This window comes from Dermacentor andersoni, chromosome 8 (genome assembly GCF_023375885.2).
Source record: "Dermacentor andersoni chromosome 8, qqDerAnde1_hic_scaffold, whole genome shotgun sequence".
Taxonomy (NCBI): domain Eukaryota; kingdom Metazoa; phylum Arthropoda; class Arachnida; order Ixodida; family Ixodidae; genus Dermacentor; species Dermacentor andersoni.
This window is the reverse complement of record NC_092821.1, coordinates 99678309-99704374: the sequence shown is the minus strand read 5'-3', so window position 1 is coordinate 99704374 and position 26066 is coordinate 99678309. Positions and strand designations below refer to the sequence as shown.

Here is a 26066-nt window from a genome sequence, read left to right as displayed (position 1 = left end):
GAAAAGACTGAGACCGACTCTGACCGCGGAGCTCTCGTCAAAATGGAGTACGTTGTAACACAAGCAGACGACGCTTGCTGTGTGCCGGAAGTGCTTAAGTGTACTAAAAAATTGTTCTTGTGCCTTCCCTGTATGTTACTTTCTTTTTATAAAAACAAATTAACTAACATTCCAACTATTACGAAGATCATTTGTTTACCATAACGTTGGAACAATTATCAATCACGCGCCCTGGTCAGCCAATCGGATAGCTCGCCCCACTGACGTCATATGGGTGATTTCCGTCATATGGGTAGGGGCGGCTTAAAATTCCGCCGAGCAGCGTGCTGCGATCGGCAGCAATGTGCATTTTTAAAACCTTATAATAAATTACACGCTTTACGCGGAGCACTTAGATGTGTCAATTAATGATCAGAAGGACCTACTCTTAACGACTCAGTATGTTTGTAGAAAATCGTCACAATCGTTTCAGGGTCCCTTTAATGATATGCGAATTAACGAGCTTTTAAGTGTATTTGAAAGTAGCATAAAGCAACACCAATTGCATGCAAGATTTGCATTGATATTCTGTTTCAGTGCTTTCTGTTGATGTGGAAAAAAAATGTGCCTGTAATGGGGCTGTGCCTCATTAGTCATTCCCACCTTTTGCCCTCCCTTCCCAAGTGTGTCCAAGCACATTTGAATGAAGGATTTTTTATTAATCATTCCATTCCCCCGCATTCCTTGAAGTGGTTTACAGGGTACCCTTTCCAGTGGTTCCGTGGCCATTGCATTCTGCTCACCATGAAGTTGTGGGTTTGATTTGTGGCTGCACTGGTTGTCTAACAATGGTAACGGAATTGAAAAATGCTGGTCTACTTGGATGCTTGAAATTATTCCTCATGGGGCATCTTTCTAGGATGGCACACCCCTAGTTTGATTTGATTTGACAGCACTGCAGAGATGCGCAACGTCTATCACTGCCCAGATTTGGAGGCTGTGACTCAGTGCGTTGCTCTAAAAACTGCAGTGTCCACTGACTGCCACCGCAATTGCTTGCATGGAGCAAAAGCTTCATCTTTTCCGTTTTCTCATCTGCGATGCAGGCACTTCCCACCCGAGACTCGTGTCATGGCGGAGGTGCGCTTCACCCGCTGCCTGTACGCACAGCTGAGGCAGCAGCGCTTCATGCCTGATCGACGCGTAGGCTGGAACATGCCGCCCCCTCACGCTCCCGAATTCGTCGCCCACGACCTTGGCCTTAAACTGGTAAGTGGTGGCCACAATTGGCAACACTTGTTGTTTTGAGTTTTCACCTACAGACGAGCTGGAGAGCATGATGTTGGAGAGGCGCAGGGGTGCTGCTGTCACATTCCATGCAAGCAAAAATTTTTTTGCCAGAATCTACTAGGGCGGATTTTATTAGAAGGGAACATTGATGGATGTGACCATGCTTTAAAAGATTCATTGATATAAATTGTTGAAAGGGACAAAGAGCGAAGAAAAGAAGTGTCTGCGCGATTGTCTGCTCTTTTTTCCTGCGCAGCAACTCTGTTCAAAAAGATGCAGCTTACCAATGACTTTGTTTTGACACTTTCGGGCAGTAAGCCATGTTTTTATGCAGGTGAAAACAAAACGAGTTGTGGTATGCCTTTGTCATTTCTTTCGTCTTAGGTATAGCAGCTGCTGTAATGCCTCTTCGTGCAGTGTAGCAGTGTAGGCTGATAAATAAAAAGATTGGTAACTAAATCAGTGGCCTAGTGGCAGAGCATCTGCCTCGTATGTGGGATGTACTGGGTTCAAATCCCGGTGCTGCCAGAAACCCACCGGTTTTTCTAATTGGTAGAGATGTCCCCCGATCTGGGGCTTGGGTACTCGTGGGAGTTATCATCTCGCAAGGGGGCCCACAGGGTTTACGCGCACGATCTCTGGGTGACCTTTGTGCAACCTCGGTTGGTGGCCTTGGTGCAGAGAAGCTGCTGGGTTTGTGGGAGGCAGACTAGAGCTGTTGCCGGATGCCTACCGGTAAAGTAGGTGCAAGTGTGCTCCCGGCCAGGTGCTCGGCCATCATGGGACTTCAGCACCTACAAATGGGTGTTTGCCATCAACGTCAGTGTGTCCCCACCTAATGGTCGCCGGAGGAAATGGCCACCATGAGAGCGGCCCAAACTTGAAGCTTGAATTTATTGTCCTGATAATTTATTGTGAGCGTTTATGCTTTATATTTTCATACTCCTTTCTAAACTCTGGCACTCTTCTAATCAGTGTTATTACATGGTTTATGTGTTGCATGAAGACACTGTAATATTCTAGGTTTGCATATTGAAGGCAGTGGTGTTTCATTGTATCCCTTTCAATTCAAAATGAGATTAGGAATCAAATGTTAAGTTCTTTCTGAACTTCACTAATAGATCGGAGGCTCTCAATCTAACCCAAAATGCAGAATTGGGGAACTTGTTTGTTCCCATTCATTTAATCGATAACCATGGCAAGTTTTGCATTGCATTTTGGATTTAACAAAGCCACTGCGCCACATCCGCACTTCAATAGTCTTTGCAAGATATTGACATGCATGCTTATTTATTTCTTACGGTGACCATTTCTCACCATCTAACAAATGTTAAAAGTTATCGCTGAGTGCAATAAATGCCTTTCTATATCTGAACTTTCTCGAATGTTGTTGCTGGTTTCATCTGTTGTCGATGTTGTCACCTAACCTTGTGTATTCAGAGTGCATGCACTATGCGATATTGTTGTGAATTCTAGAATGCACGCAAGCACCACCGATAATGCTGGAATCTGTGGCAAGTCATGTATAAATAGTCGACATGTCTAACCCTTGGATCAGATTTTGACGGTCGATGACTGCGCTCACTGCTTTCGCTGCCCTTGAGTTGCACTTGCGTTAATTCGACTCCAGTTAATTCAATCTTTCGGTTAATTCGATCCAGACCGAAGGTTCCGGCCAGCACCCATGCATTTCTGTGGTCCCAAAGCTTAGTTATTTTGGTCCTGAACGTGGCCTTTGCCGAAAGGTTCGAACTTGACCAGTCAGCACGCACGCGCCTGACCCCTAAGTGATCGTGCATGGCTAAATGCTGTGAGAACCGTAGCTCACAATAGCTAATTATGGTACTTGCCCGATCCTAACATGCACCTTTTTTATTCAAGAAAGTTGGGCCGTATATTTCTTGCATGGTGCCAGTCGGACATGATACCGACACTGGATTCGTGGCGTGTAAATACTTTACTGCATGACACGTGCATTGCGGCAAAGCTGACTTTTGGAAACCGGCTGCCCTTGCGCAACACATGTAAGACCCTTGCCCAATTTTCTTGTTTTTGCAAGAAGATCGGGTGCGCGTTAGATTTATGCCTTTTTAAGGAGGTTTAATGTCATTTCTGCATTAGTTTTCTACTTTGGCTGCGTAGAAAAAAATATCAGCGTTACATTTTTTCTGCGTCTTGTTTAATTTGACCTGCTGGATAATTTGATCTATTTTGTCAATCCCATAAGGGTTGAACTTACAGAAGTCGACACTTGCTTTTCTGGGCACAGGTTTGCCCGATAATGAGTTAGATTACGTCACCAACTTGCAGTTGTGCCGCTGTGATTCTTCCTTGTCACTACAATGTCATAATATCTATGCATCAGCGGCACGCAAGATTTGTCAATGTGCAATCGTTAGGCCCACGGTGTCTGCACTTTGTCATCGCCACCATCATGGTGATATTGCTTCTTGCTGGTGACGATCATCATGCCACCACGTCTGTGATAGTTGTGTCAATGTTGGGTAGGTTGGAGGAGTTGACGTGGAACTGCAGGGGTTTTGCACAAAGTTGGGTGCATCAGAGGAAGTTGGACAAATAACTGTTGTTGCAGTAAATACGAGCTCAGAGCAGCTGGAGGCATTGCTAAGGTTTAGCGGATGTAGTTTGGACTTGCGTTGAGAGGTTTGGTATGGTTGAAAAGTGAAATCTAGGTTAGGCAGCTTTGTGGTGGTTGCTGCAGGTGTGCACACTAAGTCTTTCTTATGTGCCTTTTATTTTGCTTTGTGTTCAATAAGACAAAATGTTGCTTGCTTACGAAGACAGTGCCTTATTCTCAAGCTGTCAAACGTGACGTTGCTAATGCCCTTGGAAAGTGCTTTGTCACATCCTTGCCAATCCTTAAAAAGCTCTTGCATTCTTTTTGCAAGACGATTGCTGTGAACCCTGCTACCTATACATTACATCTTTACCTGCCTTGTGACCAACGGTCTCATGACTTGATAAGTTTTTATATAATTGAAGAGGATTCACAGATGTCTGTGCTGGATGCTTTCCTTTGCCTTGTTAGGCTTGTGGCCTGGAGATTCTGGCCGCCGGGTCGGACAAGATGGCCTCCAATGGTGAACCTGACTTAGCTGAGCTTGGCGATGATGTTCGGTGGAAGCGCTTCCTCAAGAGCCTCAGCACCAAGGGCTACTTTCAGGTAATTCATTGTCATCATTGTCATTATTATTGGGATCACCGGCATTGCTGTCACCATTATTATCACCAGCTTCTTTGCACCCTTAGCAAGAGAAACAGTGGCTGATCAATAGTACCTTTGAGGCTATAGTAACTTTCAGAATTATCGATCAGTGGCTGTATCTCCACTGGCAGGTTGTCTGGGCACCAAAATCATTTGCACCGTTCTCTCTCTGAGCTGTTACACTTGCTGTGAATGTAGCTAGCCTCGTGCTCAAGAAGCCTGAATGGTTACCGAACAACTTTGACAGGATCACTTTCCTTTGCAGGGCGAACTGGAAGGGTCCAAGTTGTACCACAGCCTGCTTCAGCGTGCACGCGAGTACTTTGCGCAGACGGTCGGCGCGGGGGCTGACGGCGAGAGCGAGCGCCAGGGAAGGTGCTCAGCCCGCGCACGGGTGTCACGCCTTCTGCGGCAGCTCGATGTCAACATTGAGAAACTCCGGGAAGAGGGCGAGAAGCTGGGAGAGCCAGATGGTGAGCCTTCGCATCTTGCGTGGCCACAAGCGTGCTTGAATATGTGACCCTGAACTCCTACGAATACCCACCCACTGCAGTTGCAGTGGCACAGTAGGGCACTGTGGCATTCTTCCGGGCGGAGTGAGGTCAAGGGTTCATTTTCCAACCAAGGTGGCCCATACAGGCTTATGCAGCAAGCTTAGAGTGCATGCTAAAGATTTACCAAGGGGTCAGAATTAATCTCCTCCCCCCCTTCCTGCACTATGGTGTCTTTTACTATCCTACTGTTGCATTGGCGTACATCTGAGGGGAGCATTGGCTGTCACCAAAATCATCTGGCCCGTTGCACCTGGCAGCTTTTTGCAGAAGCCGTGGCTGCTACCCCGTTTTCAGTGAAACGGATGGTTTTACAAAGTATCCTGTGAGAATTAGCAGAGGCCTTGCATCAGAAAAGAGGGGATGCTTGCATCAGGCAAGCCCTGGAAAGGCGCTGGTCTCGGGTTCAAATTCCAGGCCAGGATGAATTTTTTCTTAGCTGCAAAGTGTTCTGTCTGTGGAACCTGTATGCGTTTCCTTTGTAGCTTCGTGCTACCTTCAGGTGGATGACAATTTCCCCTTTCACCATCCTCCTGTCACGGTGCATCATAAGCAATTTGAGTTTCTCGATTGTTAGCACACGTGTGTGTTTGGCTTTTTAAGTTTGCGGGTTTCTTCACGAGTAAGTAACAATGTACCATTCTGGTTTTTATCCCGAACTTTGCTCCACACATGCGGTCACTTATTCGGGGTGATTGTTTTTAAGGTTTACATAATTTTTCAAAATCGCCTTTGGCAGATAGCATCATTCTAGTTCTTGAGCGGTGTTATTCAGAGGCAGACGTTACTTGCATGAGAAATCAAGACACATATTCAACTAAATAACAAAAATACTGATTAAGTTCTTATTTATGGCACATATTGCAGTCTACAAATTGTAGCCAGTGAGCTTGCATGGCGTGTTCACTTGGAATGAATTTACAGGATGACACCAGCTTCGAGAAACGTGGCATCAGGCTCGCCATAAAAATGTACTGTTATTCCACTTACTTTTTTAACGAAATGCTGTTTTGCACATTGAAGTGGAAAAGTAACTGGAACGTTCAAGATTTTTGTCCCGCACTTTGGGAATCAACATCCCGAAACTGATCGCATCCTTGAAGTTCATTCCATGGGTATCGCCTTTGTCTGTTGTCCTCGCTCGTCCCTATCAATATTGTGTTTGTTCTCACCGTCTAAAATATGGGCCAACCTGCCCAACAACGTACGTCGCTAAGATGCATTTCTCAACCAGTGGGGCCCTGTTATGTGTTATTCCACATCAGTGCCCCAGCATTCACTTCTTCTCAGTCTTATTGCTGTCACTTCCCATCTTGCACGATTCCTTGGACTATATGTCTCAGAAAGTGAGTGCCTGTCTGGTGTCCTTTCTCATCCCTGTTCTTCTTGCGCTCATTTCCACCGCCTGCAAGATGTGACTTCGTTATGAGAACCACTAAGTGCGGAGCAAAAGCATCCAGGAGTGGAAGTCCTGCTTTCCAGTGGCAGTCTTATAATGTAGCAAAATGCCCCCTGGTGGGCTGCAAGAGCATGACACGCTGTAATCGCTTCGGGAAGTGTGCATCTTGTGCACGTCAGCCAGGCTGTTTTAGGCGACCTCTGATGAAGGCTTGCCTGATGTAATACTTGTCATACCATTCCTGGAGTGTGTAGGATTGAGAGGAAATATCTCGAATGCCTCGTTTCTCGGGGGCAGATGAAAAGTGGATGGAGGTCACGCCGCAGGATTTGGACCGCCTGCTCGAGGACTACTCGTCGCGGGGTCCTGGCGAGCAGAAGCGCAAAGACACAGGGTGAGTCCTCATTTTCAAATGGTCGGTTGTGGGATGTCGGTTCCAGTAACAAAGCATCATACAAAGATTATTACAAATTTCTAATACAAATAGAATACCGTAAAAACCGGAATATAGGTCGAACTTTTTTTCAAGATACCCTTGTGAAAAGTCGACCCTCGTCTTATATACAGGACATTGGCGGAAAAGCTACGGAAGTCTTGCAACAATGGGTGCACGAAGTAAACAGCCGCCATCGCCATCAGCAGCAGCGCGGCGTTCTTTATTCTATGGCGGCGTGGCAACATTGTGGCACCGCTATTTTGCGTTTCCATTGTCACAAAGTTATATTGGTTAAAGGCTGCTTTTTCACATTTTGTTTTAAAATGAGCGGAAGCCGATGGCAATTCACCATCGCCTTCAAGAAAAAGGCAATGAGTATGTGAAAGCCCACGGCAACCTGGCGGAACAGCACGAATTTGGAGTATCCGAAAAGAGCATTCAGTACTGGCGGAGGCAGAAGCAGTGTATTAAAACTTGCAGTAACCAAAAGAAAACGTCACTTTGTGGGCATTCCGCAGCGGACCGCAGAACTGGAAGACAAGGTTTCGGAGTTCGTCCGGGAGCTGCGTGTAAGATCGCTGCCTGTGACTGTCGAATGCAGCCGTGTGAAAGCGGTAGAGATCGCGCTTGCCTCTGGACTGGGCAGCGAGAAGCACTCGTCATCCGACTCTAGTTCGGACGACTCTGATCAAAGGCGTTGCTCTGATTCAGAGTAGCACTTGCGCACTTTTTGCCCTTCTGTGTACTGTACACCCAGCCAAATTTTAGCAGTATCGTGCGACCGTCGACCCGCGTCTTTGTCAGCACCTTATCTTCACGATACGGAGCGGCGAAATAGCGAAAGTGAGTGCATGGGTACACATGCGCGTATCTCGTTTGTTTCGCCGCTCAGCACCGTTAATAAGGTGCTGACAAGCATGCGGGTCGATGGTCGCACGATACTGTTAAAAACTTGGCCGGGTGCACATGCGACCAGCATTTAAATAAATACTGTCACCATTGTGCAACCGGCGGAGTCGTATTTGTTTCAAGGTAAGGGTGTCTTTCGGTACTGTTGGCATTGAAAAAGATTTTTTTTTTCATTTTTAGAATTGGTTAGTTGGGGGGTCGACCTATATTCCTGTCCGGCCTATAGTCCGGTTTTTACGGTAGTACTTCCTGTACGATTTGTATTTGGCTCAAAAATTGACTATTTTAAATTGTTGAATATCCGTTTCTGTTCACTTGGTGTGTCGCACAGGCAGTGTGGTGTCATAACAAGTAATGTAAAGCAAATGCAATCTACTCCTATGGTTCACATATTACAAGTACTATCTTTAGAAGCTGCAAATGAAGCCATAGGGGGGCTGTATTGAAGTCCGCTACTGTTGAAGCTCACCATAGGTGTGTTTACCCTATTACTGAAAAACTGAAAGTTCATAAACAAAATATTTCTTTTATTTGAATATGCTTATTCTTGGTGTATTTTGCACATTTAGATGGGAAATAAACGTCTTTTTTGCGTGTACAGTAGAACCTTGTTGATACAATCCCGTTAGGTATAATTTCCCGGCGCCTACATTCATGACTGAGAACACAAAAAATGACCCATTACAACTGTGCTTCTTCTTTACCAGTTCATGTGTTCCTGGTTAACACTACGTTCAGCACGTCACCAAACTGCAATCGTATGACACATTTTCTTGCTGCTAGATTTCACGTAAATATGAAAAGGCACGAGGTGTGCACAATCGAGGAAAGTAGCCACCTGCCACGGCAGCTTCCCTGCAATACTTGCCCGATCGTCTCATGCGAAAACTCCGGTGCGCACTCAGTATCCTATTCCGGTGCCAGTAAATCTCCTCCTGGGTTGTTGCACGCTGCATTCACAGCTATTGCCACCAACCCTATTGTGATAAGCATCTTGACTTATCTGTTTCATGGCGCGTGGGGCATAGTGCCGTCATAAGTGTACTGCCCGCTTTTTTGCAGGCAGTACGCCTGCTAAAAGCCCTGTAGTCTTCGTTTTCGGGCTCTCCCGTGGTTGCGACACCATCATCTGCACTTGCAAACTCGTCGACCGTCGATTAGTCGGGTTAGACTGTAGTGTCAAAACACTTGGACGCTTTTCAAATGAAACCAGTGTTCGTAATCTTTTCGTCCGTCGCGTAAATTAAACTTCGGATAAACAGAACACATTTTTCTGTCCCTTTGAGTTCAGTTTAAGCCAGGTCTTACTGTATATGCCTCTTCCTTTAAGGGGTTAAAGTTGGGCCTTTAGTGTCGTTATTTATGTTGACACCTTGACACTTTTCTTAAAGTTGGCAATTTGAACATTTTTCTTGCCAGAGCCATGCACAAGGATGAAGAAACCCTTGGCAAGACCATTGCAGAGAGCCTGGATCGGTTTGTGCGTCACGTCTCGGACTATGAAGGAGCAGAAGTGCCATCGAATGCAGCACCCAAAGTGAAGTTGCAGCCGAGTGAAGCCAATAGTCAAGCCAAGGGCGATGGAATTGACTTTGATCCTGACCGTTTCGTCGAGGCACTCGGGGCCATTCTTGGTGAGTTCGGTTGCCCGCCATTGTGACTCGGTGGCTGTGTGTCGTACTGTTACTGTGCCTGGTTTCGGTGCCACAGTGAGGGGGCCACAATGCAATAACATTCATGTGCTGTGCTTTTGGCGCATGCTAAAGTTCAGATGGTCAAAATAATCTTGAGGCCCTCCTACTAAGGCCACATACAATGCAATTAAACCTGCATTGTGATGTTAACCCCATAATTTTTTTGTTGAACAAGAAACGTTTCTTAGGGAAGCAGACATGTACAGTTAAGCAGTGCAATGTTTCAAACAGTACAGTTGAACCTCGTTATAATGGGAGTTAGGTCTGAAGCCAAAATAACTTCATTACATCGAATGTTATTGTGATAGTAATTACATGGCAGCTCAGGCATATTTTCATTGCCAGCGTTGCCGTCACCTTGAGGCTCCGTATAAAGTGCAAGTGCGATAAGATCTTATCGTGCCCCACACATCGTATGCTGTGGGTGCGATGGGAAGCGTGTGAGGGTGAGCTGAGAAGGATGGTGGCTTGATGTGCGCCCAATTTTAGAGGTCGAGCAATAATTGTGGCTCATTCACTTGCTCCGTTTGTTTTCTTTTTTCTTAGATTTCAAGCTTCCGACATCAGATGATGAGTCAAGCTCGTCGATGAGCAGCTACGGGGATGAAGTTGACTCTCACGGTGAGTTGAATCCAGAGGAAGCAGGAGGTAGGCAGCGCGTGGTAGTTCGACCCGCTAGATAAATTGACAAAATTTCGTCGGTACCGCAAGGGTGGAAATAACTGAAGTCATCTGTATGTGGGAATGGAGAAATAGTTTTTCTCGGCAACTACTGCACCAAGATTGATGTGGTTTGTTGCATTTAAAAAGAAAAGTTTTTTAGTGTTGCGTTGCTAAGCCTGGAGGTGGTGGGATCAAATCCCAGCCACGGCGGCTGCATTTTGATGGGGGTGAAATGCAAAGACACCTGTATACTTAGATTTAGGTGCACAATAAAGAACCCTGGGTGGTCAAAACTAATCCGGAAGCCCCCACTATGGCGTGCCTCATAATTGGATCTGATTTTGGCACAAACCCCATAATTAAATTTTAATTGAAAAAGAAAAGTTAAAATCTAGGAACAGTTGCAAGTAGATTTTCAATTCTTTTTGTCAATTATTTTTGATAGATTCTTGAATATTGTAAAATTTGAATCAGCCCAGCAATTTACAGCTCAGCAATAAAATATGAAATCACAATTCTATAAACAGCACCTAATAATGCATCTAAAACTGGCAAAATTGATGTATTATACACAGCTCTGAAATACAAACAGTCAATGTCGGATTTTTCAATCACCATGCAGACAAAATCGAGTAGTCGAAAAAAAAAAAAGTGCGTGCCTTTTACAGTTGACTCTTGTTACAATGTACCGTGATAATGTGGCAAGAAAACTTCTGTTTTACCCGAAATCTGTAATATCCAAAACACCTCACTTCCAAAACTTTCATCGCGACATCTAAAAACTTAATTGCAAAGAGTGAGTAAAGAACGTCCAAAATAAGAAACAAATTAAAGAAGTCGCAGTTTCGCCTGGAAGGGGAAGCATCGATTGTGATGGCAAATTAAGCAAGATAAGCGCGGCCGCAGCAGCGAGCAAATTGACCTTGATGCTGTCTCTCACCAGCTCAACACAACCACACGCACAGTGCATACGAAGCTACCGGCAGTGGGTTCACGTTGTCCACATCACAGATTGCTTTGAAGATATGGTGACCACGCCGTAAGCAGCAGCCGCCAGAGTAGAACCCCCTTTCTCTCGCCGCCGCCTCGCGTGAGAAAGAAGATGGCGCGTTTCTGCCCCTCGTTCCTCCCTTGCGCATGCGATATTGAGCCGCAATCGTCGGCTGACCCTCGCAAGTCAGTTGTCACCCGTATTGACACGGCAAAAGAATGTTTTACCCGCCCGATTTAGAAAAGCTGCCGCTAGTTACGTACACTGTAGCCGATAATCTGTTGTAGCGCAGTCCATTAAAAGTGAATTCCGGTGCATTAATAAAATAAGTGGAACAAACTAAGGCTGAAATATGGTCTGTTATATCCGAAAGTCTGTTGTACGTGGGTCCGTTGTAACGAGCGTAGGCTGTACTGCCCTCAAGGTCTCAAATTGGCACAGCCACGTCTTAAATAGCTCTGAAGGCCGACCAGTACAATTATTAAGTGCTTCGGTGCTCTTACTGTGACAGGAGAGAGCATGTGTGTGCCTGTATAATTGAGGAACACATACTATGTCCTGTGACAGTGCTCCCTTTGCACTTTTGGTATGCTTCACCGCAATACATTGCGTATGCTTGACCGCGTAACACCGCTGTACTGTGGCGAGGCTGACTTTTGGGAATTGGACACTGTGCAACACTTAGATCCTTGACATGCTTTCTGTGCTTCGAAGCTCTCGGCGACGATGATGAAGGTGAAGTCGGCACCATTGCTGACAGTGGTAAATCCATTCAATGAAAAACATGGCACTGAGCATCAGGAAGCTTGATAGTAAATGTCAGAGCACCTAGGCCGAGTGTTGCAGAAGGCACGATGGCACAAAACGACCATGCAAAAAACACCATGTGCCCAAACACAAATGGCTGCGGTGATTGCGGTGGCTATGGCTGCCAGTGGATTGGTGTGTGAGGATGTTGGTTTGAGGCTGTTAGATAATCAAAATGGCGGCAGCGGTAGCTTTGAGTAATGCTATTCCAGACCTGCAGTAATGACAGAAAGTCGGAGAAATCGGGACACAAAGGGTTTCAGCATCTGAAATTTCAGATGCTGAAACATTGACTCTATGGGGTACGTGATGGTGCCGTGGAGGTGTCCAAATTATCAGGCCTGTCTGAAGGATCAGTCTATGACCATGTATATCGCTAATTTGTAAGACCTCTGCAAAACTCTCGTAAACACTGTAACAAATTCATCTAAACTGTAAATCCATACTCTCACATTCGTCCATTTGAGATGATCTGCTAGATGCACCTTAAAGAACTTTGACGTGTATCTGGTTTTGGTGCAGACTTATGAAGTTGCATGGTTTATGCTTTTATTTTTTTTTAACTTTCAAATTTATGGGAACCTTCGTAAAAAGAAATTCAAGGTCCTAAATCAAGATTCTGCTTTTTAGATTTGCTGGAATATGACTTTCTTTCTCAAATGCAACAAATTTTATTCATTGCATTTTTTTTGGGGGGGGGGGGGGGCGAGCTGAAGTTTCCTAAAGAAATGGAGCTGGACGAGCCGTGCAATATGCAGGGTAGATAGGTGACATTCCATTAGGAGTTGTTGAATGCGTGCCAAGACAAGAAGAGTGTAATTTGGCATGACAGCAAATTAGGTGGTGTGGTGAAATGAGGAAATTTGCAGGCATGGGATGGTGTCAGCTGGCTCAAGAAAGAAAGAGAGTCCTTTGCTGTGCAGTATACATAAATAGGCTGATGTTGACGATGGTGACCGTATTATATGAGGCAGCATATGTGCCCACATTCCTTTTTTGCTCGACACTTCCGGGCCTCTGTATTCTCAGTGCTCAGCCCTTGACAGCATGGAATTGTGCGTAAGTTGTCACACATGTGCAAATGTTTAATTTCCATTGTGTCATCACATCGGCTATGGCATAACATTTGTTTGCTGTCTGCGATGTGCAGCTACTGAAAAGTGCACAGGGGCTGTATTTTGTGAGGATTGTGTTTGTGGAATTCTATTCACTCCTTATCAGCTGTCCTACCAAGTGGCCGACCCCAGCGATAGTGGAGGCACAACTTTGTGCGAGCCAATGACAAAGGGCAAAAAGAATCATTTTCAGAACATGTAACCTCAGATCTCCCGGCATTCTTTTCCTTTTAAAGCGAAGCTTTATTTGCCTACTTACTCGTGGTTCAGCATGAGTCGGTCGAATGGTTGGGTTCCTGTCAATGAGGCTCAGTGGGGTCAGCTGTCACGCAATAAAAGCACTGCATGCCTGATGAGGTTGTTTGAACCAGGGTCTCCAGGTGCAGTATAGTATGCCGACACTCCAACCATTAGACCGCAGGTGTAGGCTCTTAATGCCACTCTTGGTTCTCGGCTTTAACACTTTTCACTTGTGGCAGCTACCGCTGAGACGATTGAAATGCTCACTAGCATTAGTAACGCAGTAAGCAGCAACAAGTTTAGTGGTAGCGTGGGATGAAACAATGCTTCAGTTACACCGATTTGCGCAGTGCGTGGGATCTACACGATTTTTTTTTCTGCAACTCGTCTCTGTCAGATCGCCTGGCTGACGTCATCAATGGTGGCACCGACAGCTTTGGCAGTGACGATGACGATTTGGACGGGCCCGGGGTGGACCTGTCGCGCCTGGCCTTGGACATGAAGAGCTACATGGAGCTGATGGATCAGGAGCTGGCAGGTACCAATGTTGGGCTGAGCTTCGAACGGCAGCCAGCAGCCAAGTCGACGGCGGCCAAGAAGGAAGCCAGTCCAGATGCCGCATCGTCACCGTCCAAGGTGAGGGGACTAGTACTCGTTGCTGTTGTAAGAAATGATTTAATACGAATGCACAACGGGCTACCTGATCGTGTTGGTATAATCTCTGATCATGCTCATGTCAAGGCTTATTGGTGGCATTTCACTCGTAGCTTCTTGTTCTATTTGCTGTGCCCTGTGTCAGTCAGTTTTCAAGGGCCAACTGCAGTGAAATGTTGTCATGTGTAATAAGTTGTTTCAGATAGCGCAGATAGAGCAGCCTTTATGCAAAGTTTCAACTATGAGTGGATGCATTTCGCAAAGTTAGCATAAGTAGATGTTTTAATATCGAAACTAAAGGAAAAGCCACCATTGCCGCTTGCCAGAAATGACACAGGATCCAAAACGTTAAAAACCAGTGCAGTGGTGCCGAGGCGTGACCTCCGTGATTAGGGGCCGTATTCTGAAACGATGCACTTCGGTGATACTATCACCAAAGTGGATCGTCTTTTTTTTTTCACAGACTCTTTTTAGAATACAGTCGCCGATTGTTTATTCGGACCTCATGGGGACTGCGGAAATCTCCGAATAAACAGGTGTCCAAAAAAGCAGATTAAGAAAAAAAGAAAATCTTTATTTCCCTGCATTTATTCAGGCTCGGCAGTAGGTTTGAAGAAATCGTGAATGCGCCATTGCACGCTGTTCCGTTTACGTGCAATCAGATAAGCCTGAACCCCGGAGAGGGTCGTAAGGCCACTATAGGTGGCTGAAAGCACAGTCACTGCTTGTACACACTCGGCATGCGACGGCAGCGTAGCACATGGTGTGTCATCTTCCGACTCGGAGTCATCGTCCGGCGGTGCAGCAGAAACCTGACGAATAATCTCGCCGTCGTTGAGTTCTGCGCGTGTCAGTACAGCAGTGTCAGCACCTGTGAAACTGTCAAATGAGACGGTGTCTGGAATCGCAATGCAACCACTGCGCAGGTATTGGCAGGACATTTTCGGCGTCAGTAGGGAGCACGTTGGAAGGCGACAAATCCTAGGCCTCCCGGCACTCGCTTGCCGGCATTCCTGAGCGCAGTCTGCGCGGGCACTGTCGTCGCCATTATACACTTGACGCTATGCTTACGTATGCTGCGTTGGATCACTGCAACCTCGACACAGCGCACAAAGCAGACACCACCACGGCGTCACCAGTCGCACAAACGAAAAATGTGGCCTACTCGCAGCGTCGTGCACGAAGAAACAAACAAATCAGCTGCTGGATTGTCTTGGCATGGCTTACTAAGCTGAGACCGGAACTGCTGTAGCAACTCTATCAAGCCAGGCAGAAACGATGATGAGCGGGGATTTCCAGTAGCATCACTTGGTGGGGCAGCAAGGAGGCTCCGTTCAAAAGAAAAATGGCGTTCAGCAAGTCGAACCACGCACCGGTCAATTGGTGCATGGTGCTCTAGATCGAGTTGGCTCAAGGAGTGTTAAAAAAATCAGACGAGAGGTTGCAAGGTGCCCGAACTTTCGGTAGTTGTTATACATTGTGGTCTATGGGGTGAATGGCAGTACCGCGAAGCAGACCGAATAATCGAGCATGTCCAAATTTTTGGAGTTCGAAAAATCAGTTGGTGACTGTATAACAGGCCAAATATTTCTAAATATTAATCCCATTAGCCCTCTTAAGATATGTCACGTGCTTTCCAGTGTTTGTGCCTGCATGTAACATTTTTCCTGTCGTGGCAATTTCGGTCACGTGGTATGTGCGACTTGAGTATGTGCTGTTTTTCACTGGCAAAAAATTCCTTTAACATTCCTTTGATTGGTATGTGTATGGGTATGAGTAAGCAGTTTGGCAATACGATGTGTTGTTACGTTGCTTCAGTGCTAATCACACTTATGTCAACATTCATTGTGAAATGGTTTCTACTAGAATATTTATTACGACAAGATTAAAAATAGTTTCCTAAAGACCTAGAAAGAAGTTATTCCCTTCAAGAGCTTTCTAACACTAGTCCAAATTGGTCTGAAACTTCCATTTTTGCTTCAGCACACCCTCTGTAAATTCCAGGTCACTCACACGTCCTGATTTTGTTCATGCCACTTACAACTCGGTAACTAAGTCAGCTAAAAACTAAGGATATAAAAGTCCTAATTCCTAATTCTCAAGTTCCTGCGCCAGCTACTCGTGATGCTGAGATTTGGACAGCATCTGTTGGGGGGCTAGTTTATAGAATAATAGTTTATCAATAAACAAAGATTACATTGCATTCTGAAGGAACCAGTAGCTTAACGTCATTGAGCTTTGAATACCTTTGAAAAAAATTTTTAAATGTGGGAAAATACTATAGATTCATGATGTCATAGTAACATACTAGAGCTGTGGTTCAGGCGGGAAATTCACAATGCCCAACATATCATGGATGCTACACTGAGCTTGATGTCTCAAAATGTCTATTTATGCTTAGTTAACCTAATGCAAAACTCACAGTTGCGTTTTTAATATGCTGTAGGGAAGTTTCAGCTGTGGATGCTCCATGAAACCACTTAATAATAATTGTAATTGATGTACTAATTAAGTTGTAACAGAAACGAGATCTAAGTGTTTTTCTTTTGTACTAATGTACAAAGGTGAACAATTTGTTTCGGCTTTTCTTGGTCATTGTTTGGGCATTACAGGGCACCCGCCGTGGTGGATTAGCAGCTTTGGTGTTGCGCTGCTAAGCACAAGGTCGTGGGATCGAATCCCAGCCCCGGCGGCCGCATTTCAGTCGGGGCGAAATGCAAGAACGCCTGTGGCATCTTGTGTTGGGGGCACTTTAAAGATCCCAAGGGGGTCAAAATTAATCTGGAGCCCCCCACTACTGCGGTGCCTCATAATCAAATCGTGGTTTTGGCACGCAAAACCTGAAAACTCATTCATTCATTACAGGGTTGAATTCGACACCACTGCCATTTATAAGCAGCCTGCAGAAATAGTAGAGTATATGCGCTTTTTCAGGAAAAAGAAGCACCACGAGCCACAGCCGAGAGCCTCGATGAACTCGACTCCGATGACGATGATGAGGCGGCGGGCGGCGATGGGTACCGGCCGGTCGACGTCAACTTGACGGCACTCAAGAACATTCTCGAGTCGTACAGCTCCCAGGAAGGGCTGCCGGGTCCCGCCGGTAACCTGCTATCAGCCATGGGGATCAGTGTTCCACGCAACGAGGACGATCAGTGAACATTGCATCGTTGTGACTTATCAGTGACTATTTGTGCTACGTGTCACATGCTACAAGTGGTCCAGCTTTATCCATTGCTTCCAGTCCAGCTGCTACGACCTACGCGAGATGTACAGGGCATTTCAAATGGGAAGAGCCAAAGTTTTTTTGGAAGATGTTCAAGTGGACATATTATACCCCTGTCAAGCGGGCAAGTTAAGTGCACTTACGGGGAGTGCAGTTCGGGACCTCAAGTGACACTTCAGGTTACGCGGTGTTAAACGGGAAAACAGAGTGCACTTGCACTAAGAAAAATGGTGACAGACTCAAATAATGTTTTTTGAAGATGTAGATTAAAATAAAAAAACCTTCTAAAAAGCGATTGCTTTAGTTGTATCATAAATAAAAAACAATCTTAATCTATGTTTACTCAACAAAAAACAACAATACTTTTATCATTACAAGTCATTACAAGTGTTACAAGTCAAGGCCGGCCAAGACGAATGCCTAGCCAATCCACAACAAGATGGTGGCCTGCGACGAGGTGGCACTTGATCCTGCTAGAACAGAATATCAGCGAGTTCTGTTCTGATTATTTTGTAAAAAGCTGTTCGACAGCTAGAATGAACTTCATTGTCCTTTTTCTACGCATTACATTTTGCATCGTTGAAACCCCTAGCAGTGAGGCTACACACTCGACCACCAAAGTGCGTTCCGTGAATGCACTCCAACCGGAGTGCACTCTTCTGCGAGTACACTCCACTTGCAACGTTTAGATTTGGGAAAGTGCACTCAAAACCAATTGCACTCTCCGTAAGTGCACTTAACTTGCCCGTTTGACAAGGGTATTAAATAGAGAGTTCTTCCTTGTCCATATATGCATTACTGTTAACAGAATACCCGGTTCCTTGAGAGGTAGACGTGAGCAGCCGCATTGGTGGTGCCATCTTGTGGTTAAGAGCTTAACCGGAGTGAACGTGTAGCTATTATTTTACTGACCAGGCACATTCTACTTGGTGGCTGGTCTAAAGTGTCAGCAGTGACAAAAGCAATTAACGTGCAGTTCTTTCATTTTGAAAAAAAGAAGATTCGATCAGTGAGAATACCCATGCACACAAAACAAGTGTAATGCATTGTGGTCGGGCAAAACTTTACTACAATGTGTTACTGCTGTCTGCTTCCCTGGTAACACGGTACTCCATGAAGGGTAATACATCTACATCGTCAAATGTAAGAGAGTCACAAGTTCTATCAGTTTTAAGAAAATGTTTTATTCATGTTCTTGTTTAATTATTTTTGTTAGGGCACAACGAATCTCCACTTAGTTGGAACTCTTGAGTCCAACCTGGCAACGATTCTTATATAGTCGTCCTCAGACTGTGTCAGAAAATATGTTGCCGTCTTGCCTAGCTTTGCCCTGCTTTGCATGCAAGATACTTTAGAAAATAATGTTAACTGGAATGTCAGTGTTCTTTTTTCACAAGTTTTAGGAGGGACATCTTGATATTAAAGCTAGCCTTGGGATTCCTACTAAGTTGTACACTTTGCTCTGACTTGCTCTACAATTGACTGGCTTCAATTCTGCCAATACATGTGTTCTGATATGGTTTAAAATGTTGCTTGTCACTTATTGTTTAAGTAATTAGATAATTGGGGATTGTCACACATTTATTAACATTCGTTGCCGGTAGTAAATTCGTTGGTGGAGAAACCACATTATTATTTATGCTGTGCGGTCTTACAAATTTTGGCTCTTCCCATTCGAAATGTTTTGTATAAAGTTATGCAATTCCGAAGAGAACGGAAGGAACTGTCAGTATTTGTTTTACATCAAGCGGCTGTGTTATTATGTGCAGTGTTCACCACATCTGTCCCAACCCAAGTGTGTGTTGGCACACGGGGATAATAGGGCTTTTTCCTGTCTGAATAAAAACATGACATAGTATGTGCGTGCGAGTTCTCTCTTGGGTGACTGGTTCGTCTACACAGAAAGAGTGCAATTTGTGCACACGGAAGGGGCCATAAGGTATTCCGAACGAATGGGCAATCAGAAATGAACAAATTTGAATGAGAAAAAATTTTGTAGAATAGTCGGCGATGCAAACAATGTTATGCCATTAAGCAAAGCCAGCCACGCCTTTGCGTCTGCTCTGCCCCCGCAGCTGCTAGTGTCGCCTGCAGTGGGACGACGTTATCGTGAAAATGAGCGGCAGCAGGGAGCGAATGCTTCATCTACCTCTCGCTTCAACGCTTCTCCAAAACTCGAGATTGCATGCGTGATCGCCGTTACCATGAGCACACCCCTCTCCCCTTCTTGCTCACGTAGGAAGACGCACTCATCAAGCCATCATCCTTCTCGGCTCACCCTCTCGCACTTTCACTCGCACCTAAAGCATACAGCCAGCAGGGTGCAATAAGATCTTATTGCACTTGGACTTAATACAGAAGATGATGCCGCTCCGCTTTTGGTCATGCGGCATGCCGTTTGAGAAGTGCGTTTGCAAACAGCCGCATGCAATGTAACTGTTTGCCCATCTGTGTCCAAGGAAGTTTCCATTTATTGTATCGGTATTCCTCCATGGCAGCAGTGAAATTTCGTTATATTGAAATCGTGTGGAAATGCACTTCGTTATATTGAGCTTCAAAATACATGGTCTTCTATGGACAAAAAGTTATTAAAAGTCAATACTTTGTTATATGGAGAATTTTGTTATATTGAAGTTCATTATATCGAGGTTTAACTGTATAATTTTCGTAATGTTCTGTTTGTGTGTTATATTGACTGCACATCCAATGAACCATGTGCTAGTGTTCTCAAAAAAGCGCTAGCGTTGGTGTGCAGATGTGACTTGCCACATGCTATTTTTTCTTATTTCACGCACTTTCTTAGATGCCCCAAGCAATTAAACCTGCAATAGCTATCTTCATAGAAACAAGCAAGTTGGAACTTTTCTTAATAAGCCATATAACTGAAGGTTTTTGCATTTAAGTTGGCACCGAAATAAAGTTGGGTAAATAATCTGTATTACATTGTCCAATTATAGAAATGGACCGAGTTACTCAAGAGGACTGTGTGCAATACCAAGTGGTCGTATTTTTGTACTCTGCATGTGATTTTTGCAATACTTAGCGCGCATTCGCTGAAACCATGTATCGACCACTGCTTTTTGAAGCTAACCTAGTTGTAACACCCTGTGCTTTTAATGCAGAACTTTCTGTGGCTCTACCTCCACCTTGCTCGAACCGCTGTCTGGCTGATTAAACTGGGCCAATCTTGAAGACAGTGTAATCGAGCTGGGCCGACCCTGGGAACACCGTAATCAGATGTGACGACTCGATCCTCGTACCAGTGCGCAAAATGTGCTCTTGGAAGGCTCTTAATGTGGTTTGTAATGCAAGCCAATCTTGTGGGTATAGTGCAACGTCACAGCACCCGCATGCCTCGTAGCATGTTTCTATCATGTTTACTGAACATGGACACCCTTTACACTAGCATCATCGTTCAAGGATTCCCATTATCACAACAATTCTCAGAAATCAGGTGCTCTATAGGAAGCATCGAAGGCTCTGTATTTCTCATAATGATTTCTCATAATATTTCTCATAATGCTATGATGTGTGTGTGTATGAGGCTAATAAATAGACAATCTGTTATTGGTGGGTGTGGGCCCGGCAAATTCAGATGCCTAGCCTCGCCAAAAATCATAGAAGCACTTCCACGGAAATATGCCTTACAAGTATTTTGCTCCAGAGTCCACATTTATCACTGTGGTGGCTTGAAGGAAGTTGAAACACAGCAATAAAGGAAGTAAACAATCGTAGCAACCATTCCACCTTGTTGATAAATATAAAACTAAAAAGGAAAGCTTTCTGATCAAGTCTGCAAGCGAAGATGCACAGAAAAGGTCGGTTGCCATTGTTATATTTTACTGTTGCCACGCAATGAAGATGCCATGAAAAGTGAAGCTGATATGTCCCGCTGAACATAGAAAGGTTGAAAGGCATTGAGGAGAAGCAGCTTCTTGTTTATGAGCAAATATAAGGTTTTAGATCGGGAAGAAGGCGATAGCATATAGGTAACATAGGAGTCCTTCATGAAAACACTCTCTGAAGGCTCAATTGTAATTGGAAGTAAAGCATCAAGAAAAAAAATATGGCAAGCTCTCCCGAGCAACAAAGGTGCCCCCTCCCCACATTTTGTATTTTCTGCTTAACAAAGCCTCCTCTTGCCGTACTATCTGCTGTTTTGCTATTATGTAAGCGGAATTTACTAATACAGTTGAACTTAGTATTCCGTATGAATGTCCCATTAAGCTTAGAGTTACGTGTTACAAGATCTGGTGCTGGCGGTCATTCAGCTAACGGGGGAATGGCAGGTAGGAGATGGATTTGCCTAACATTCGCACTGGTGGCTTCAGACATTCTTGAGTTTATTACGTTTTCTCTTTCTAAATTTCCAAGAAACTATGGTTTTCTAAACATAGCAAGGCAACAAGTCTCTGTGTGCATGCATATTCATCGTGAATTGTTTGTTGAAAATTCTCACAATTCATAAAGCCACAAAAGTCGCTTCAAGCCAGAAGGATGATGTTAAGACAAATCCACGTAATACTACCCTTTATTCCCATTCTGTTTATTATTTGCTGCAACCTTATGTGTGCCCTACCTGTATGCTTTGTACTTATCCATATAATAGTTTATTAATCTGAGCATTTTCTGCACATACCATTGTATTAAGCCTGTACCGCCCTGCTAATAATACTGCACGGTGGTTGCAGTATTTATAAGATATAAAATAAGTGCCACACTTATGGCTACCCATAGACATTAGCACCAAGTTTCCTTCCAGTAATTTTTGTAGGAAACTGTCTTTAGGGTCTCACCTCATTCATTGAGGACTGTGCATTCATAGATATTAAAACATTCAGAGTAGGCGTGCGAACATTGAAAGATTTCAAATGATGAACCAAGTATTGTGCTATTCTTCTGAGTCCCCCAAATGGTAGCCGCTATTTTAGTGTCCCAAATACTCCTGTATGTCCTGTGCAGACCTTCAGCAGATATGAAACAAATGGGAGTTTTTTTATGTTAAATCAGAGATGGCTTGGTGTAGACTAGTTGCTGTAATTGCGTAAATCTTAGATTTCCATTATGAACTCATTTGAAAGCAGATACAGTGCAACCACTGTTTGATACGTAGTTGACTTCAATATGATTTCGAAAATTACTAACTCCATATTAAGGTTAGCGATGCAACTCATACTTAGCAATACAATGAACCGGTAACATGTAAAATGAAATTCTTTAATGTACAATCACCGTGCAAAGCACAAGCTTTGTGTCTTGGTCATTAAATAAAAGCGAAACAATGCAAAAAGATGCGTAACTCTCACAGTAGCTCCTGGGAGACACCACAAACGACTAGCAGTTAATTTGATAAGTACTTTTATCTGCCAAGTTTGAGACTAAAAGAATGTAGCGCTGTAACTCATACTTAGCAATACAATGAACCGGTAACATGTAAAATGAATCTTTAATGTGTGTTGGCCACAGTAAAACACTTGATGGCAACTGACTTGCAGAAACAGCCACGAAACGTTCATGGTAGGATGATCACATTACAGCGTGCACATCTATGGGCTTCAAAAATCCCACAACAGCGATAAACTGTACAATGGACGGCATGACGAAGGTATTTTGCGCTAATGTGACTACAACAGCCAGAATTTGCACCTTCTAGTAGCAAACCATGTTAAAATCAGTATAAAAATCTAAAAGAATTATAAAGCTTAAATATTTTTCTTCACAACTATGCCAGGGTAAAATCGCAAAGCAACAAGAAAAAAAAAAAACTATGCCAAGACAGCAGCTTGCTTCGTGCTGTTGCACACAATCACGTCCAACACAAAGTTATACGTCATGTTGTTTTCAACAGTCACATGAGAATTTAAAAGGCACTGGTGTTCTCAGCTTGGTACTGGAGCCTGCATCTGAATGCCAGCTGATTGCCAAAAAGTATACATCACAGGTCCAGCGGTCCCAGATGCCGCTCACCTTCGCTAAGGAATATGTTCAGTGCCTTGTACACAAGGTACGCTCCTAGCTTTCGCCGTTTCTTCTCATGCCACGATCGAACGACGCCGTACACGTCTCCTTTCTTTTGATTTGTCAGTCGGCGTAGGCCAATTGCGTCGATCATGCATGCTTCCCTTGTGTACGCTTCGACGGCCAGTGTGTTCTGGAAGACGTGCAGCGAGACCACGCCGTGCCTGGAGTCCCAGATCTGCAGGATCTTGCGGGTCTTCTCAGCCTCCTTCTTCGGCAATGACTTGTCCAGACCCTTACGGACGAGCAATGCCTCACAGAGGTGACTGAACGGCCTAGACCTCTTGCCCTTACCGACGTAAAAGACTGCCTTCAGGAAGTCAGACATGCGCTCTGCCAGTGTCAAGCCGGGGGCCCTCAGAGGCAGGTTTCGAGTTACTCTGGTGTCCAGGAGGAGATACGTGAAGGAACCCTTTGTGTTGCCCTCTCTCCAGTAGCTGTTGGGATGGGGAGTGTCGAAATCGCTCATCATGGCGACCTCCAAGTCCCTGTAGGCATCCAAGTTGCCCGCGTTGAGCACCAGGGTGTGGACGTCCGGCGACAAGACGTCGCGGGACTTGTGGAGGGTCACCAGGCCCAAGTGCAGTCTGGCGAGCCGGTTCAAATATACCAACCGCGTACCGTCGGTCACCGGTCCAGGCGCGTCGCCCAGGCTCCTCAGCTTCGCGAGTATCTGTTCGTTCGTGAGGCACCCGAGTTCCGGCGGCACGTCAACGGTGTCGTTCTCGGGACCGCTGCTGCTCACTCCTGCGGTGGCGCTCGAATCGGCCTCCGAGGACGAGTGGTAGTGCTCTTCCTTGAGCACGACGCCGGACTCGGGGTCCCTGTGGACCACCTCGCAGAAGTCGCAAGTCTGCACTAAGACGGCCTTGTTTCCTTTCGTCGCGGAACCGTACGACGAGTCGGTCGACGCGAGCTTGACGCGCGCACGGGCGCCGAGACGGTAGTGGGCCAGCGCGTGCCGGTGGACGTTGCGGTTAGAGTCGAGCACCGGCCCGACGTCGTGACCGCAGTAGGCGGCGAGCTGCTCGCGCAGTTCCTCATCGCTAAGTCGCAACAGCTCCTGCGACAAGTTCGAAGACGCCCACGAGGAATCGGTGGGGGCGACGTCGGCGTCGTCGTCGTCGTCGTAGCTCCTGCTGCCGCCATTAAAGGAAGATTCAGACGTCCGCGGCCACGCGGACTCGTCCGTATGGCTGGCCTCGCAGCCGTCTGCTGCACTATCAGAGCCGTCGCTGCCTCGCTGACGTCTTCTGGCCCGGGCCCGCCTGTCGTCGACGTACACGGGGGACAGGTAAGGGTGCGGGAACACGTAAGCTGTGTTCAGAAGGCACTCAGTATCGCTGCTTCCGTCGGACGGAGTAGAGAGGCGCGGCGAAACGTCCACATCATCGCCGGCGCCCGCCACGTCGGAAATAATGGAAGCGTTCGAGTCCTGCGCGGGATGCGGCGACCCGTTCACCTGAGTAGCCCCCTCTGGATCGTCGCGGTCTTCGGCGGTGGGGCCGAGCAGCTCCTTCACTCTCCTGAGGCAGTCCCAGTGCTCGCTCTCGATGAGGATTTCGAACACGTCCTTACCGGTGGGGTCGCGACGCGAAGGATCGCCACCACGCTCGACGAGCCGTTCCAGGGCGTGCACGTTGCCCGACGCCGCGGCGATGTGCAGGGCGGTTACACCGTCCGCGTTCGCCGCGTTCGGGTCGGCCCCACTGTTCAGCAGCTTGTCGAGAAACTCCAACGAGAACTCGTCCACGCTGACGACGAGGTGCAGCAGGGTCATGTCGTCGTCCGAGTCGGGCAGCACGAAGCCGGAAAGCGAGCCATGTCGCACCAGCTTGTCGAACAGCACCGAATCTTTCCGTTGCAGGGCTTTGAAGACGATGTCGCTCCGCAGCAAGATGCAACCTTCGCCGGCGCCTGGTCTTGGCGGGCTCATGGCAGGACGCTAATCATGGACGCTAATCCTCACACGGAATGTATGCGGCAGGCACTGTGAAATCTGCAAACATCGCGAACGGTTGTCACTTGTTTACGAGTCCACACGCGGCAGCTACTTTTCGTAAACGGCGGCTTCTTCCACGGGCGTTGCAAGTTACAATTTGGAATCACGTGACTGGTCTGATTACTCGATGTTTACCGCATGATGCCGCGCCAGTCGGGGTTAAAAATCATTTGCTTTCGGTTTCGGTTCTTCGTCAAGCGTTAACCTTGCCTCCAACCCACCTTAAAAATATGGGAGAGAAACCAACAGAACAGACCAGAGTACACGTAAGAAGCTGAGACGGAAATGTGGCTTTTTCGAAGTTTGCAGGCAAGTAGGGAGCTACCGATGTTTACCTGTGAGTACCTTGTGCGGCGTAAATTTGGTCTCAATGTCTAATTGCCAGCGCTACTTCAAAACTCTCGGTGGCAGTACGGTTGACTGCACAATTCCATAAACCATTGAAAGCGCAGCTACAAATCTACTTGTGACTTGTCGACGGGCTCAAATGATGATTGGAAAAAGATTTCAAGCGTAATGCGCTATTTCGATCTCTAACGGAAAGCAAAAAGCTTGGTCTAAATAGGTCACTGATACAAAATTTGATAAGAGTTTTAAAGCAGCACTGACATACTATTTTTGGCAATTGTTATTTTTTTGCGTTATGTATATGAAGGTCCTAAAGCTCTAAACCTTAGAAGAAACAGTGACAAGCGTCAGGGCGCCGTAATTAATTTAAAGAAGTAGTGACACAGAAGTCCTCGGGTTATTTTTTTATTTTTTTTTTTGGTGACCCAGTAGTCACAGTGGCGTAGTTACTGGGAGGGGGTGGGTGCAGGGGAGCACTTGCCCTCCCTCACTGTCTAATGTGTGTGTTTGGGGAGGGG

General features: G+C 45.8%; 2 protein-coding genes across 2 annotated transcripts in view; one reads left to right on the top strand and one right to left on the bottom strand.

Moving 5' to 3' along the window:
• ecd (ecdysoneless cell cycle regulator) overlaps positions 1-19038 on the top strand; it is a 31608-nt gene extending 12570 nt beyond the window's left edge. The window contains exons 6-13 of the mRNA XM_050176881.2: positions 1086-1248; positions 4319-4453; positions 4761-4968; positions 6743-6839; positions 9210-9424; positions 10031-10105; positions 13698-13936; positions 16889-19038. Coding sequence (XP_050032838.1) covers positions 1086-1248; positions 4319-4453; positions 4761-4968; positions 6743-6839; positions 9210-9424; positions 10031-10105; positions 13698-13936; positions 16889-17113 — 1357 coding nt within the window. The 3' untranslated portion in view covers positions 17114-19038. The remainder of the gene's footprint in view (positions 1-1085; positions 1249-4318; positions 4454-4760; positions 4969-6742; positions 6840-9209; positions 9425-10030; positions 10106-13697; positions 13937-16888) is intronic.
• Positions 19039-20818: 1780 nt separating this feature from the next.
• Positions 20819-25386, bottom strand: LOC126529281 (uncharacterized). The gene has a single exon (XM_050176882.3). The coding sequence runs from the start codon at positions 25132-25134 to the stop codon at positions 23116-23118; it is 2019 nt and encodes a 672-aa protein (XP_050032839.1). The 5' UTR covers positions 25135-25386; the 3' UTR covers positions 20819-23115.
• Positions 25387-26066: the final 680 nt, after the last annotated feature.

Excerpts from the sequence above, each read along its gene's own strand:
- LOC126529281 (XM_050176882.3), bottom strand. The coding sequence starts at position 25,134 with ATGAGCCCGCCAAGACCAGGCGCCGGCGAAGGTTGCATCTTGCTGCGG.